The sequence below is a fragment of the Rhinopithecus bieti genome, unplaced genomic scaffold, assembly GCF_001698545.2.
Source record: "Rhinopithecus bieti isolate Rb0 unplaced genomic scaffold, ASM169854v2 scaffold_38691, whole genome shotgun sequence".
Taxonomy (NCBI): domain Eukaryota; kingdom Metazoa; phylum Chordata; class Mammalia; order Primates; family Cercopithecidae; genus Rhinopithecus; species Rhinopithecus bieti.
The window spans coordinates 1,543,899-1,559,971 of NW_016816690.1; the positions used below are offsets into that span (position 1 = coordinate 1,543,899).

The 16,073-nt window shown below is 56.2% G+C and overlaps 1 protein-coding gene across 12 annotated transcripts in view; it reads left to right on the forward strand.

Moving 5' to 3' along the window:
• Positions 1 to 16,073, forward strand: part of MYO18A (myosin XVIIIA) — a 105,171-nt gene that overhangs the window by 63,254 nt on the left and 25,844 nt on the right. For 11 of the 12 annotated variants that reach the window (XM_017855112.1, XM_017855107.1, XM_017855109.1 and 8 more), the window contains 11 exons: positions 959 to 970; positions 1,540 to 1,716; positions 1,940 to 2,030; positions 2,290 to 2,482; positions 3,292 to 3,378; positions 5,527 to 5,668; positions 5,798 to 5,957; positions 6,750 to 6,936; positions 7,270 to 7,513; positions 10,227 to 10,336; positions 13,461 to 13,526. In XM_017855112.1, coding sequence (XP_017710601.1) covers positions 959 to 970; positions 1,540 to 1,716; positions 1,940 to 2,030; positions 2,290 to 2,482; positions 3,292 to 3,378; positions 5,527 to 5,668; positions 5,798 to 5,957; positions 6,750 to 6,936; positions 7,270 to 7,513; positions 10,227 to 10,336; positions 13,461 to 13,526 — 1,469 coding nt within the window. The remainder of the gene's footprint in view (positions 1 to 958; positions 971 to 1,539; positions 1,717 to 1,939; positions 2,031 to 2,289; positions 2,483 to 3,291; positions 3,379 to 5,526; positions 5,669 to 5,797; positions 5,958 to 6,749; positions 6,937 to 7,269; positions 7,514 to 10,226; positions 10,337 to 13,460; positions 13,527 to 16,073) is intronic. The other variant, XM_017855108.1, reaches the window with a different exon arrangement.

A 16,073-nucleotide genomic window follows, 5' to 3' on the forward strand; every position in this document is an offset into this window, starting at 1 on the left:
CCCTTCTCTCCACTGGTTGGGTAGCTGCGTATCTTCCTCTTGCATGTCAAGGTGGCGGCCACTAGGGGGCAGTAGGCACCGTGGTAACGAATGGGCTGCAGCTTTGGCACTTTGCGCTTGGGGACTTGGCCTGGCTTGAAGGAGCTCTGCTCCATCCTTCAAGATGACTTACGTTGGAGGGTGGCGATTTGAGCGCCTCTTCACCCCTTTTTTCTACAGTTTAGGGAAAGGGGATGCTGGCCCTGAACAGCACCTTGGGCTTTGGCTTTGTCCCCTTCTGGGATGTGAAGGGCCCCAGGCTGCTCAGCTGGAGTGAGAAAGCCCTGGTGGGTGGTGGGTGCATGGAGGAATGGATGCCCTGGCGTGAGGCTCCGTACGACCCCAAGAAGTGGCATCCCTGCCCAGGAGGAGCCAGGCTCTGGGTTAGAGAAGTTGTTTCGAGAATGTGGAGGACGGACAGGCAGGCAGGCGTGTGGCTGTGTGTTGAGGGAAGTTGCTTCACTCTGAGGTGGTGACAAGCCTAGCTTTCCTCTAACCTACCCAGCCCCAACTGCAAGCAGAGAGCTCCGGGTGTCAGCACAGGGACCTTGTCGAGCAATGTCTGTTAGCGCCTCACAGGGACCTTGTCGAGCAATGTCTGTTAGCGCCTCAGAGCTTCCAGTGTTTTCCAGGGTGTGTGTGTGTGTGCACGCACACATGTGCATGAATGTCTTTGTGGGTCTCTTTCTGTATGTGTCAGTGTGATTACACCCACAAACATACTCCCTGGAGACTGTGTGTGTGTGTGTGTGTGTGTGCGCGTTTGTCCCAAGTCTGACTGTGGTTGTGTTTTCTTGCCTGCTCATCTTCACAACAGCCCCGCCCCACGGTCCCTTCGAGGCGGCGAGCTCCGTTGATGACTGTTTTGCTAACACACTGTTTTTCTTTGCATGCTGCATGCTGGTCCTTTGCCTTACAGAAGCTGCTGAAGGTAAAACCTTGTTTCTTGTTAGCTTTCCCTAACTGCTGTGATTAGACACATGTTGGCTGAGGCACATACGTCTGTGCGGGCTGTTCCCTTTCCCCTGCGGCTTTTTTGCCTCCCCACTGTTGGGCCATCAGTGGGTGTTTGTGGTCTCCACTGGCAGATGCCAGGGGGGCAAGAGGGAGGGTTCTAATGCACCCAGGGAATGAGGAGGCATGAGCGATCTCTCAAGATAAATCCCCCACAGGCACACAGGGTTCTTGTGCCCATCCCAGGTGGGCTGGTTCATCCGCCCTTCCCCTACTTGGGCACCCCTGGAGTTGAGCCGTCTGAAAAGGGACTTTTGCAACTGGCTTGTTGCCCTCCGGTGGCAGCATGTGGAGTTACCACCTCCTTTAGGACCTGCTCATTCTCTCCATCCCCATGGGACACAGGAAATGCTGGCCACTGCTATCAGGTGTCATCAGGGCTGGTTTTTGCCCCCAGAAGATGCATAGTCACCAGCTGGTCATTAGGTCATCAGCTAGCCTAAGGAAAAAGACCCAGGATGCCAGATCCCTTTTTCCACTCCACAGCTGGGCGCAAGCAGTTTGCCCGCCATGAGTGGGCCCAGAAGGCTGCGTACCTACTGGGCAGCAGCCTAGAGGAGCTGTCTTCAGCCATCTTCAAGCACCAGCACAAGGGTGGCACTCTGCAGCGCTCCACCTCCTTCCGCCAGGGCCCCGAGGAGAGTGGCCTGGGAGATGGGACAGGTAACGCTTTGTCCCTTGGCTGGTGGTTGTGAGCGGGAGGCCTCATCCCGGCCTTGCTGCCATCCTTGGGGCTGGAGGGGATTGCTGGAGTGAACAGATGCTCTGTCAGTGGCAGAGGCCCCGCCCCAGGCCCCGTGCTGACTGGGCCCTGGGCAGGTCAGGGGCTTACCCAGGTGGAGAGTCCTGCGGAGCAGGAGATAGCGCTGCTCCCCCTGCCCCACAGGCCCGAAACTGAGTGCGCTGGAGTGCCTTGAGGGCATGGCAGCTGGCCTCTACAGTGAGCTCTTCACCCTTCTCGTCTCCCTGGTGAACAGGTGAGTGCCAGGCAGGACCCAGGGCTTTTCCTGCTTTGGCAGAGGTGGAGTAGATGCCTTTGTGCCTGGTTGGCCGAGGCAGAGCCGGCCTCCTCCAGCAGGGTCTCCCTGTACTGTGGGCTATGAGCAAGGCCAGCACGCCCTCCCCACCAGGGTCCTGGGCACCTGGGCAGGGATAGAAGTCTGGCTGGGGCAAGGTGGGGCTTCCTGGTGCCAGAGGCCAACCAGCGGGGCTCTGACCCGGGCTGTCCCTATCCAGGGCTCTCAAGTCCAGCCAGCACTCGCTCTGCTCCATGATGATTGTCGACACCCCGGGTTTCCAGAACCCTGAGCAGGGTGGGTCGGCCCGCGGAGCCTCCTTTGAAGAGCTGTGCCACAACTACACCCAGGACCGGCTGCAGAGGCTCTTCCACGAGTGCACCTTCGTGCAGGAGTTGGAAAGATACAAGGAGGTAGCTCTGGGGCCTGGACCTCACCTGGCCTCAGATTCTGGCCTTGGCACCCCCAGCGAGGGCATATGTGGATGCAGAAGGCACCACCTTACTCTCCATTTCTGTCCTCCTGCACTCTCTGGAGCAGCAGTCGTTCCTTGCCCCCTTGTCCCTGGCCTCTGGCTTTGGCTACGTTCTTCTTTGGTGGAGAGTTTACTCTCCAGGAAGCCTACAGGTGCATTGAGGCCCCGAGGAGACCGCCCTTGGCCTCTTTTGAGGCACCTCCCAGGCCCGGTGATTGCCACTGTGTGGTTCCTGCTCCAAGTGTGTCTAGGCCTGGCCTTCCCATCTCCCTTCCCTGATCTGTGAGGGTGACAGATGATGACTTAGTGCCTTCTGTAAAAGGGTGTCCCGGATGGGATGAGAACTGGAAATCCTGCCTCATCTGTAAGTCAGTTGAGTGAATTGTCAGGATATTTATTTGGGGCGAGAAAGGATTCAGAAGGAAAATGGCAGTTGTCTTCAAGTGTTTCAAGGATGATTGTGTGAAATTGAGAGTGGGCTTGCTCTGTGTTGCCTAATCAACTGATGTGAGTAATGAGAATGTGACTCTGGCTTAGGATAAAAAGAGGTTCTGAGAATTTTAGCTGTGCAAAAAATACAGTGTGTTGCCTTGGGAGCCGTTTCATTTGGGATGACGGAGGGAGCTCCTGCACGGCACTGAAGGAGGTTGGCCTTGCAGATCTCAGAGCTCCCTCCCAGCCTGCTCACAGGGCTGTTCCTCACAACGTGACACCCATGCTCAGTACTGCTCGGCCTTCCTTCCCCAGGAGAACATCGAGCTGGCGTTTGATGACTTGGAGTCCCCCACGGATGACTCTGTGGCTGCTGTGGACCAGGCCTCCCATCAGTCCCTGGTAGGAGCTGCAGAGAGGGTTTGAGAGAGCCTTTCCTCTCATTTCCCACCCCTCTCCCTGTGGTGGAGCCCTCTCCATCTGAGCTGCGGCCAGGGGTGCCACTGTGGGCTGAGGGAGGGTCCAGCAGTCATGCCCAGACACCAACTACTCTATGGCGCTGGGGCTCTGCCCCTCAGCACTCAGGCAGTCTGGCCAGGAAGGTGGCACTTTCTTCTGCTCTGGTGCCCTGGGGAGCCAGCCACAGCCCATGGGTGTTCCAGCCAGGAAGGAAAGCATATCTCTTTTCTCAGCCTCTGAGGCTCGGGCCCCAGCTGGTGACTGGCTGAGCCTCCAGTGTGTCTGCCAGGAGCCCTGGTGACCAGTCCCAGGTTGTGAGGGCCCAGACCCCAAGGACATAGTCATTCCCTCCCATTGTCCCCAAGTAGAGGACTGGTGCAACCTAACAGAGCAGGACCAGGAGGCAGCCTCCCACTCCCAGGGGAAACAGTGCCAAGCTGTCAAATGCCCTCTAGGGGGTTTTCATGGATATGAACCCTCGCCCCTCAACCTTGGGGGCAGGCTTTGTCACCCTTTGTGCTAGTGTCCTGGGCACCTTGGCACTTGGTGGGGGACTGGCTGGCCTAGCAAACTCTTGGCATTTGGTGATTGTCCGCCATTAGGGAAATTGCATAAGGTGCTTTATTGGAGAACTGGCATTTTTGCAAGGCCACCGATCTCCGTCCTCTGCTTTGATTCCTGCCTCTCCCTCCCTCTTCTCTGCCATAAGGCCCTGCTTGGCTTGCACAAGTGGTGGGACTGGGAAAAAGTGAGTATCCCCCCGGGGACAGATGTTTAAAGTGCCCAAGCACCGCATCTCCCCAGGGAAGTGGATTTTCTTTTCCTGACACCTGGGCTCCTGTGATGGCCTCACTCAGAACCGTTGTGGCTCCCAGGAGACGGGGGATGTCAGCATGAGCAGCAGGGGTCAGACAGCATGTGGGAAGAGCTTGGCTCTTCTTTCTCTTCTGCGGTCTCCCCTGACTAATGGGCCTTGGTATGGGGCAGCTGCACCCCTGGGGAAGGGGCCGTTGGTGCCAAGCCTGTCTTCCCATCTGATTGCTTCATCGCTCGTTCCTGCTACTTGGTTCCTGCCGCCAGAGTTGCCCTGGCCTTTGGCCACATTCTGCTTCCTTCTGGTAATCACACCAACTCCCTTGGGCATCTGTGGGGAGGAGATGCAGGCAGCTGGGGTCAAAGAGAGGAAAAACTGCCCCTTTCTCACTTCTTTTTTCCTCCAGTCCCTAAAGGCCAGGCCGGAATAGGGTGTGGGGAAGGTTCCATCCTTCCTGCCCAAGAAAGATGTGGGAACTCCATAGAAAAGGCACCTGCAGGCCAGATGTGGCCACAGGCCTAGTTTGTTTGGCCTTCCTGGGGTATTGGAAATCAGAATTGGATATTTCTATCTTCTCTTGAAGAACCAGAGGGTTTATCAATGCTAGGCCAGTGTTCTTCCAGGACAACAGTTGGCTGCAGCTCAGTGGTGGTTATTCCCTTTGGATAGGGGTACCTGCTGTCTAGCTTGCCCCAGCCTCTGCCCATTTTGGCTGCCACATACGTTAAGTCACCTGTCTTGTGCTTTTGGTCCTTGAGTGAGCCTGCAGTGATCCCACCGGCAGCCATCTGAGCCCCCTCTGGGTTCTCTACTCTCAGAGACCAGGATTAACCCCACAGCTGTCACTTACTGACAGCTTCCTTAGGGCCAACCCTTGTGCTCAGGGCCTTCCAGACTATTCCACTGCCAGGGAGTGAGAGCAATATGGGGTTCACCCAAGTCCCTGGTGACCTCCGAGGAGAAAGGGTGGAGGAGGGCCTCAGGGCATGGGCTCTGGCCAGGAGGAAGGCTGCAGTCTTTGGTGACTTTAGACTGGAGTGCTAAGCACCCTCTTTTGCTGTGGGCTTCCCTCTGCTCCCTTTCTTGGCTCCCCTTTCCCCGGGCTGCCCGCCTCCTCCACAAGGTGTCAGCAGTGAGCGGCAGGAGCTGCGGCGTGTGCGTGCGTGCATGTGTGCACGTGCGTAGCATTCTGTAGGGTGTGTTTGGGCCTGAGGACCACCCTGGCCCCTTTCCCACAGCTTCATATGACGAGGAGGAATTTCCTTCCTTCTCTGTAGGTCCGCTCACTGGCCCGCACAGACGAGGCAAGGGGCCTGCTCTGGCTATTGGAAGAGGAGGCTCTGGTGCCAGGGGCCAGTGAGGACACCCTCCTGGAGCGCCTTTTCTCCTATTATGGCCCCCAGGAAGGTGACAAAAAAGGTAGGTGGCATCCCTAGAGGGTAGCTCCTCTGCTTCCTCTTACAGGTGGGTCTAGGTGGCACTCCCTGTGCAGGGGGTCACTTTGTGCCTGTGCCCTGACAACCTGAATCTTGCTTCTCCCACCGTCAGGCCAAAGCCCCCTTCTGCGCAGCAGCAAACCACACCACTTTCTCCTGGGCCACAGCCATGGCACCAACTGGGTAGAGTACAACGTGACTGGCTGGCTGAACTACACCAAGCAGAACCCAGCCACCCAGAATGCCCCCCGGCTCCTGCAGGACTCCCAGAAGTAAGACCACCACTGCCTCCTCCCCTGTCCTGTACCCAGGACTGTTTTGATTTTGGGGCTCCCTCCTCATGGTGTTGTCTCAGAGGCCCCCTCACTAGCCAAGTAAATGGCCTTTATTCCTGAGAGGCAACAGCCCAGGGCACTTGGCCTTGAGGAGCTGGAGGGGCCTCTTGGAGTAGAGGTGGGAGGCAGACATGGTGGGAGAGCCTATGGTTTAAATGTGAAGAACACCCCCAAGTCAAAGAAGGCAGGAGTGGCCTTAGAAACCCCCAGGCCCATAGGCCCTGTCATCCGCTCTGCTCTTCAGAAGATGGTTAGTGGGCACCTACCCTGTGACAGGGGCTTCTAGGTGTTTGGCAGATAATAGTGAACAAAACTGAACTCCCTGCCCTTGTGGAATTTACATTCTAGTGGGAGAGACAGATAATGAACAGTAAACGTAATAAATAAATTATATCGTATGTTAGAAGATGTTGAACCCTAACCCCTCCTGTCACATTGGAAACCTTTCCACACCTTTGCCCTCCCTGGTGAGTGGAAGTAGATGAGTAGATCCCTCCCCTCTGTCCAATTCCTGTCCACCCCTTGGCTTCTGCCCACCTCTGGCTTTCTCTCCGTATTGTTTGAAAATTTCTCCACTGTTTGTTTCTCTGTAGGGTGTGGGGCATGCAGTTCAGGTAGCCAGGCCCCTGGACGTGGCTGAATGGGACTGTTTGGCCTTGGGGGAGGAGTAGCCTTTCCCGCTCCATCGATGTGACTGCTTTTCCTCCCTTATCCTCCCACCTCTGGCAGAAAAATCATCAGCAACCTGTTTCTGGGCCGCGCAGGCAGTGCCACGGTGCTCTCTGGCTCCATTGCGGGCCTGGAGGGTGGCTCGCAGCTGGCACTGCGCCGGGCCACCAGCATGCGGAAGACCTTTACCACGGGCATGGCGGCTGTCAAAAAGAAGTCACTGTGCATCCAGATGAAGCTGCAGGTGGTGAGTGCCAGCCGGTTCCCAGCAGGCAGGCCTGGGGACTCTTCCTTACCCCTGGCAGGCAGGCCTGGGGACTCCGAGCACACTGAGGCCATCTGGTGCCCACTCAGTGTCCCGCTGTGACTCGATGGCTGCTGGTGGGGTCTTCTTTTCAGTGCTGCCACCTGTGAGTGGCCACCCAGGCCCAGTGAGGGCAGAGTTGTCCAGGCCTAGCAGGTCCTGGCTGGTGCTGGCGCCCCTGCTACCCCGTGAGCAGTGGAGACGCTGGCACCAGTCTCTGCTCTTCTGAGCACAGGCCATCAGAGCCCACTGAGGGCGGTCCCTTCCCCTCGGCAGGATGCCCTCATCGACACCATCAAGAAGTCGAAGCTGCATTTTGTGCACTGCTTCCTGCCTGTGGCTGAGGGCTGGGCTGGGGAGCCCCGTTCCGCCTCCTCCCGCCGAGTCAGCAGCAGCAGTGAGCTGGACCTGCCCTCAGGAGACCACTGCGAGGCTGGGCTCCTGCAGCTCGACGTGCCCCTGCTCCGCACCCAGCTCCGCGGCTCCCGCCTGCTCGATGCCATGCGCATGTACCGCCAAGGTGGGGCCTCCTTTCCTCTCCACTTTGGGCTCTCTTTTCCAGAGCTGGCTCTGCCCTGCCCCACCTCGCACCTGGGACCCGTGGGCTGCAGTGGGGCTGCTCCTGTCTCTTTCCTCACGATCCTTTCTGCTCTGGTCTCTCCTCATCTCTCCCAGCCCACAACCCCTTCCTTTCTCCATTTCTTTCCATCCTGCAGAGTCCCCGCCTCCTCCTCTCTCTTCCGTATTCAGTTCTCTTCATCCCTCTCCCCTCCCAACTTCACCCCGCGCCTTGTCATTTGTCCACAGCTCCCTTTCTCCTCACGTCCCTAGTTTGGACAGTTCAACTTTGCCCACAGCAGCAAACCCAGTGCCCTTTCGGAGCCATCTGCCCAGTGAGAAATGAGGTGCTAAATCTTTCTGAAGTACTTAAAACTCCCAAGAAAGGTCAGACAGACCCTTTTTTATGGACCCATCTAAAGGAGGAGACATAGAGGATGATACTATTAGCTTCTAATAGTCCTTAGAAGCTATTGTCGGTGGCTGGGGGCCGGGATAGCACACTGCTATCATGATAGCACACTGCTATTATTCCAGATGAGGAGACTGAGGCTCAGAGAGGTTAAGTAGCTTGCCCAAGGTCACACAACTCCTGAGCGGCAGAGTGGGATTTGACCAGGCAGCCTGGCTGTAGAGTCATGTCTCATGTCTCTCAAGTAGGGTTTTTTTGGTTGTTGTTTTTGTTGTTGTTGTTTTGCCTGAGAAGTTATGAGTTGCTGGGTTTCTGATGTTTTTCTCCTTTGCTAGAAGAGCAGGTAGACCCACCCGCAGCCAGGTCCCCTTCAGGCATTCCCATGGGTACTGTCACTTTTCCTTAGTAGCCCAAGCCAGGAAACGGGCTCCCTGCCCTGCTCTAAATAAATCATCGATCTGTCCCCACGTCTTGATATGGAGTTGGTGTTTATTATTTCAAAACCAGATTGTTACCGCTCTGAACCAAAATCAATGTGCTTTACTCAAACAAGCAGATCGATGAGGCCAGCAGCAGCAGGCCCCCCTTCTCTCACCCGGCCCCCAGCCACCGACGATAGCACTGATGATTAATTAAGATGCCAGGCGTCCAGACCTGCTATCCTGGCCCATCAATTTAATTGCAATTCAGATACAATCAATAGCTCAGTTTGTCTTGGCCCCTCAGCAGCCCCCGCCTCCTGTTTCAATTATCAGGCACATGCATCAGCCTCACCTCCCAGCTGGAGGGTTTCCCAGAGCCAGCTAGTCCATCACTGCTGTGGAGCGAGTCCCTGGCTGACTGTCGGGAGTCCAGGTTTGGAAGCCAGTTCTGCCCCCAGCGGCAGCCTTTGTGACCTTGAGCAAGCCAGTCGCTCCTCCCAGGCCTCCATTTCTACGTCTGAAAGATGAGTCAGATCTGGTTTAAGAAGAAACCCTTTCTGGTTTGAAATTCTGTGATTCTGTGGGAGTGGAGTTCGTGGCCCTCCACCCTGGGCTCTGGTAAGATCAGGGTGACTTGGGGTCACCTCCTGCTAGCCACTGCTCTGACCTTGCTCCAAGCCAAAAGCCACCTTGCTCCAAGCCAAAAGTCAGGTCACACCTCCCCTGACCTGAAGCCCAGACACTCTTCACGGAAAGAGAATCTACAAGTCTTTTTGGTCACCTGGCCTAGGACTCAAGGTCAGGATGAGGCAAGGGGGGCGGCCTTTCTGATGTCCTGCTTCAGTGGATGGAGGGGGAAAAGAAGTGTTTATTAAATGCCAAGCAAGTGAGTCACACTGTGCTTTTTACTTGGTTTCTCATTTAATCTCCATGACTACCATGCGAGATAAGTGCTGGGGCCCCTGTTTAAAGGTGAAGACACTGAGGCTCAGAGAGGTTAAGTGACTGGCCCAAGGTCACATGATCCTAAGAGGCAGGGCCAGGAATCCAGCACCTAGCCAATGCATGATTCCTTTCAGCTACTCTCTGGTGCCTTTTTTTGTTTTTTGTTTTTTTTGAGACAAGAGTCTTGCTCTGTCTCCCAGGCTGGAGTGCAGTGGTGTGATTTTGGCTCACTGCAGCCTCTGCCTCCTGAGTTCAAGCGATTCTCCTGCCTCAGCCTCCTGAGTAGCTGGGACTACAGGCATGGACCACCATACCCAGCTTACTTTTTTGTATTTTTAGTAGAGACGGAGTTTCACCATGCTGGCCAGGCTTGTCTCAAACTCCTGGCCTCGAGTGATCCTCCCGCCTTGGCCTCCCAAAGTGTTGGGATTATCGGCGTGAGCCACCACGCCTGGCCTGGTGTCCTTTTTTTTTCTTTTTTTTAAAGACCATAAGACATTATTCTGTCTGGGTTATCACTGAGGCATAGGCTTGGAGGGCTAGAAAGCATCTTGGGGATTGGGACGTAGCCTTCCTCCGAGCTGATCAGCTGCCCCACAACCCCCCATTTGCATATCTCACTGACTAGGCGCTTACTTCTCTCAGAAGGAGCCTGTTCCTTTTTCAGGCCTTCCTGTCCCCCTGTGGAGCAGGCCTGATTGTCCTCCTGGCCTCCTTTTCCTCTTCCCTGACTCCCCACTCTCCTTTCGAGGCCTGCCTTCAACCACAGGCTCCCCACCCGCTGCAGTTTCTTCCCTTTTGGTGACTGTCCACTGACTGCCCAGGCACCAGTGGCTATTGGGGTGTGCTGGGAACAGGCAGCGTTGATGGGCCTGGCTCTGGACTCCTGTCTCTAGGTTACCCTGACCACATGGTGTTTTCTGAGTTCCGCCGCCGCTTTGATGTCCTGGCCCCGCACCTGACCAAGAAACACGGGCGTAACTACATCGTAGTGGATGAAAGACGGGTAGGTCCAGGTCCCCAGACCACTCTCCGTCTGCCCAGGCCCCTCAAGCAGCTGCCCTTCCCAGACTCATCTGCCTTCCCTTCCCTGGAGACAGCCCATCTGGCCCTGCTCAGGCTCCCGGTTTTGGAAGCACCCAGCTGTGTCCTGGGGCCCAGACCGTAGGAGCTGGAGAAAAGCCACTCCCTCCTTGGAGGCCTGAGCTGGGGGTGTCTGCTCACTGGTGGGTCAGACAATCATCCAGGAGCGAGCAGGGCCTGGGCCCACTGGGGGCACATGAGAATTATTAGTGCTTTGGGAGCCCCACCGACGGCACCTGGGCCCCCAGCCTGGCCCCCATGTCAGGGATTGGTTCCTGAAGCAGGAAACTGTCCAGGGCTGGGTGAACATTCCTCCTAGAAGGAAGGTGGATATGGCGAGACCTCTGTGGTGCCAGGTGAACACAGGCTGCTGGGCCCTTTCCGGCCCTGGGTAGTGAACTCGTGGCTGCGGAAGGGGTGTCCCTGCCCGTCTGGGCTGTCACGTTGAGCCCCAGAGGCAGCCCCTTAGACAGTCACAGGGCTCCCAGAGCAGAGGACCCCTCCTTTACTGTGCTGGGCCTCAGGCACCCAGCCTGATTCTGAAAACACCTCAGACCCTAGGATGGCTTCCCTAAAAGGAGGGGATGCTGCAGAATGGGGCAGAAAGCCCACAGAGTGCCCAGCCTATGTGTGCCCCCCTGCCCCTCCACCCCGCTTCAAAGACCTGAATTCATGGAGAGGGCTCGGAAGAACTTTCTTCCATCCTTTGGCCTGCTGGTGGCCTAGGCAACCTCGTGTGGACATAGATGCCGGTCCCACGCTCCCTCCTCACGGGCCTCAGCCTCCATTCCAGCCTCCCACCTGTGGCTACACCAGTACCCCATCAGCTCTGGAAATGCCCCACCTCTGAAATCATAAATCCCAGCGTGGCCTTCTCTGACCACAGCCTCCTGCCTGCTGGTCCCACGCCTCTCTTCCCCTCAGGACACCTGCTCTCCTGCTCCATCAGGACCTCTCTTTCTGGATCACACTCCGTTTCTCTGTCAATTGTCTCCTTTTCCGTGGTTCACTCTGCAGTCACTCTGCCTCCATTGCCCTCAGCCCTCCTCAGCCTCCCACAGCACCTGGCCTGCCAGACTCCCACCCTAAAGTGCCAGCCTTTGGGTGTCTGCACTCCTCACTTTGGGCTCCCAAGGGTGGTGGAAGAAAATTATACAACTTTGTGGACTTGACTTCCTACAGGTTCATGGTCTTCAGCCTTTAGTGGGCCCTCGGGGGGACCAGCAAGTCTTCTAGATGTCCCCTTCTTATCTGACCGTGACTCCAGGCTTCCTATCTGTTATTCCATTCTCCATCTTTCTCCTCAAATCCTCCCCACCCCACCTTTCTGGCTCACCTTCTCAGCAGATATCCAGCCTCCAGATCTCAGGACATCAGGCTCCAGCTTCTTTTCCTGCCTCCTGCAAACCTCTCTTCCTTGGCCTCCTTATTCCCATACACCTTCTGTCTTGGTGGGGAGGGTCCCTCCTCTCGTCCAGTCCCTTGATCCTGTGCCTTGGAGTCCGTTTCCTTGGGTCTCCCCAGAGACCCGTTCTATCTGTGTGAATTCGCTTCTCTATCTTTTTCCTCCAGCATCTCCTTTTCTCCTGGCCCTTTTCTCTCCGTGGAGAAACTCCCCCACAGACCTGCAGGTTTTGCTCTCTGGAAGGAGCCTCTGTCACCTCTGTCATCATCTCCCTGTACTGTGCTCTGCCTCCTGCCTGCCCTGGGCTTTCTTCCTGCTGCCCTCACCGCCCATGGCTGCCTGGTCCCTCTCCCTGATGCCCTGGCACTGGTCTTCTCATCCCCTCCACATTGCCACAGCCAACCGGCACTTTCTATCCCTCTGTTACTTGAATTCTTAGCAGCACGGGGCTCCATTCTTTCTGGGACATCCTCTCCTGGGCCTCTTTGCTGCCACTCCTGGTTTCCCCCTTGACTCTGTTCTCACTCCCCCTGAGCTCCTCGTTTCCACTTGCTCCTGAAGTAAAGAGGTGTCTTCCTCAGGACTTTGTCCTTGGCCATATGTATTTTCTATTCTGCACCCTCTTCCTGGCCAACCTCATTCACACTCATCACTTCAGTTACTGCATATATATTGATGACTCCCAAATCAATACCTCTAGCCCAGGCCTCTCTCCTTAGCTCCAGACATACATTTCTATCTGACTGCCTTCTGGACTTCTCTACCCCTATCCCTTATGGCATCTCAGACTCAGCTTTTTCAAACCAAACTCATTCTCTCTCCCCACAAGTCGGCTCTTTCTCTTATATTCCCTACTTTGGAGAATGGCACCATTATCTGCTTAGTTATGTAAATCGGAAATCTCAGTGTAGCCCTAGATTCCTCCTTACAAACCCTATCCCCATATCCGGCAAGACTCTGTCTCCTTAACACCTGCTGTGTGTTCTCCTCTTCTCTTCCCCTTGGGCCAGGCTCTAGCCTCCCTTCCTGTGGACTACTGCCTAAGTGGGGTAGGTCTCCATCCATCTACCCATTTGCCAGTGAGTCCTCTACCAGTGCAGACCTGATCATGCCCATCTCTGAGAGAACCCTTCAGGGGCTCCCGAAGCACATGGGGCTCCACGTGCTTTGGCTCCAGCCCCCTCTCTGTTTGCACCTTCACTACCTACCCCCCATCCCAGTTCCAGTGAGCGACTTGGCGTTTCCTCAGTGCATTTTGCTGTCCTGTGCTCCCAGGCCTTTGTGTACACTGGTTCCTCTGCCTGAAATGCCCTCTCCCCTACTTCGTCCAGCAAATTCTCACTTGTATCAGAAGTTCTCAGCACAACCAAGAGCTGTCTGAGGTGCCTTGTGTAGGTGCCACCTCCTGTGGGCACTGCAGTAGTTCACTTGTCTTGCTCCCCAGCAAGATGCTTTGTTCCTCTTGTAGTCATCTCTGTGTCCCCAGAGTCCAACCCAATGCCTGACACTGAGGAAGCCCACACAAGTGCATGAGTAACAGACTGTCTAGGAGGAGGGAGGGGAAGGGCCAAGGGCCTGGAGGAAGCCCTGCATGGTGAGGGGAGACCCAGGTGGGCTGCCTGACGGAGGCCTCTCTCTACAGGCGGTGGAGGAGCTGCTGGAGTGCTTGGATCTGGAGAAGAGCAGCTGCTGCATGGGCCTGAGCCGGGTGAGTTGTCCCACAGGAGGGCAGTCGGGCCTCACTCCAGGGGCCCCTGGGTGGCTGGCCCACTCCTCCTGTTCTTGCTGCTCAGCCAGACATCACTGGTCTCCTGGTGCCCTCTGAGTCTTGCCCCAGCTCCACCCTGCCCAGCCACTCAGGGGCTGCCCCCTTCAGGGCTAGGGGCCAGGGAGCCTAGAGGGTTCAGATGCAGCAATCTGACTTTCCTTCCTTCTGGATAACTGGCTTGTTCAGTGCCAGGAACACCTCTGTGATGTCAGGAGAGAGTGGGTGGAAGGTGGCCCTGAACTTGGCCCGAGTCCTGGTGTGGGGAGTTGGGGAGACTGGAGGGCTGGACCCAGAGGATGTGGGCTGGAAGAGGCAGGAGTCCTTGGGTAGAGCCCCTGTGGAGAGTTATCTGGGGCTGCTGGGTTCCAGAGAGCAAGCAGGACCTGGTGAGGCTGTGCTGCCACCACCTGCCCACAGGCCGAATTCCTCATCTGAATGGAACGCCATGTGTAAAATGCAGGCACGCCGGCCCCTGGGTGCCGGTCTGCCGCGTCACTCCTCACCAAAGGGTCAGCTGAGCATTCCTCCCACAGGCAGGAAGCCCTGCATGCCCCTCTCTTCTGAGCCTGGGAAGCTTGGACAGGTGGCACCCGCATATGTGCCCCAGGGCTGGGGTGGAAAGGAGGCCAGTGGAGAGCCAGAGAGGGTTCTGGACCGGTTGTCTGCCAGCAGAGAGGGAAGGAACTCTGGGTTGCAGGGTCCCGTGGGCCGTGTGCGGTGCAAGGAGGTGCTTGCAGAGGCTTGAGTCTCACTTGTCCTGTGTGCTTGGTCCTCTCGGCCCTGCATGTTGAGTCACTTTCCTGGCTCCTCCTGCCCTCCCTCCCTGTCACTCGCTCCCATCTCTGTGTCTTTGCATCTTCCCATCTTTGCTTCTGCCGTCCCTGGCTTTCCCTTTGGCCCCAGCAGTCCCTGCTGGTCTCTATTCCTTGGTTTCTGGTTCTGTTTTTCTCCTTGTTCTCTGTATCTTTGTGTCCCATTCTCTTTCTGTGTCATTTTCTGGTTTGTGTCACTGCTTTGTCTACCTCTGTGTCTGGCTCAGCTCTTTTCTCTCTGTCTGTTCCGCTCCCCCCGCTTTTTTAAGCTGGGGCTGCCATCTAGGGCCCCTGCCTAGGGCTGCCTGCTGTCAGGCTCTACTTCAACTGCAGGGTCTCTCCCTGGGTCCTGTCACCCTGGTCTTTCCCGCCAGGTTCCTGCCTCTCAAGCAGGTTGAGCTGCTGCTGGCTGCCGTTGGGGATGGCACCTCCTCCAGCCCATGCCTGGGTTCCCAGGCCTATCTCGGGCAGGGCAGGAAAGGGCCTGTACAGGCTGATCCTCTTCCCAGCTGCCATCTCAGACCTTCTGTCGTCCTGAGCCATGCCAGGTGCCCGGCTGAGGCAGGCAAGCCCCAGGGCACACTGTCACTCAAGGGCAGAGCTGGGCCAACACTGGGTGCCTGCTCACATCTAGTTTGGGAAAGAAAGTTCAGGCCGTCTAGGCTCTGGTCAACACTGACTCGTGAGCAAGGATTCCCTGTGTGTCACATTGCTTCATCTGAGCCATGGGACCCTGAGAGTTTCAATAAGGAGTTTGGGGGGCTCAGAGCCTCCTGACATTGTAAAATTTGTATGAATGTGTATTTTGGGGAGGAGATGGCCTGGAGCTTTCACCCAATACCCAGAAGGACCCTTAACCCCGCAAATGTTCAAGAGAGATTTGAGGCTCGCTGCTTTGGCCTCTAGACCATTCTTTCTCTTCTCGTTGTGTCTCTGGGCCATTATCCACCCCCCACTCCAGCACCTCACTTCTGCCCTGGTCAGGTGGCTATGTGTCCTAACCAAGCATGTTTGCTGTCCCCTGGTGGGGCTTGGATAATACCCCCAGTGGGATTTCAGACTTGCACATTATATGAAATTAAGCAGCTGGGGGCCAGGCGTGGTGGTTCACGCCTGCAATCCTACCACTTTGGGAGGCTGAGGTGGGCAGATTGCCTGAACCCAGGAGTTTGAGACCACCCTAGGCAACATGGTGAAAACCCATCTCTACTGAAATACAAAAAAATTATCTGGGCGTGGTGACGGGCACCTGTAGTCCCAGCTACTTGGAAGGCTGAGGCATGAGAATTGCTCGAGTTCAGGAGGTGGGGGTTGCAGTAAGCAGAGATTGCACCACTGCACTCCAGCCTGGGTGACAGAGCAAGGCTCTGTCCCCAAAAAAAGAGAGAAAGAAATTGAGCAGCCGGGCACGGCAGCTAGTGTCTGTAATCTCAGCACTTTCGGAGGCTGAGGCAGGAGGATCACTTGATGCCAGGAGTTCAAGAACAGCCTGGGCAACATAGGGAGACCCCATCTCTTTAAAAAAAATACAAAAATTAGCTGGGAATGGTGGTGCACACCTGTAGTGCCAGCTACAGGGGAGGCTGAGGTGGGAGGATAGCTTAAGCCTGGGAGGTAGAGGCTGCAGTGAGCCATGATCATGCCACTTTACTCCAGCCTGGGTGACAGAGCAAGA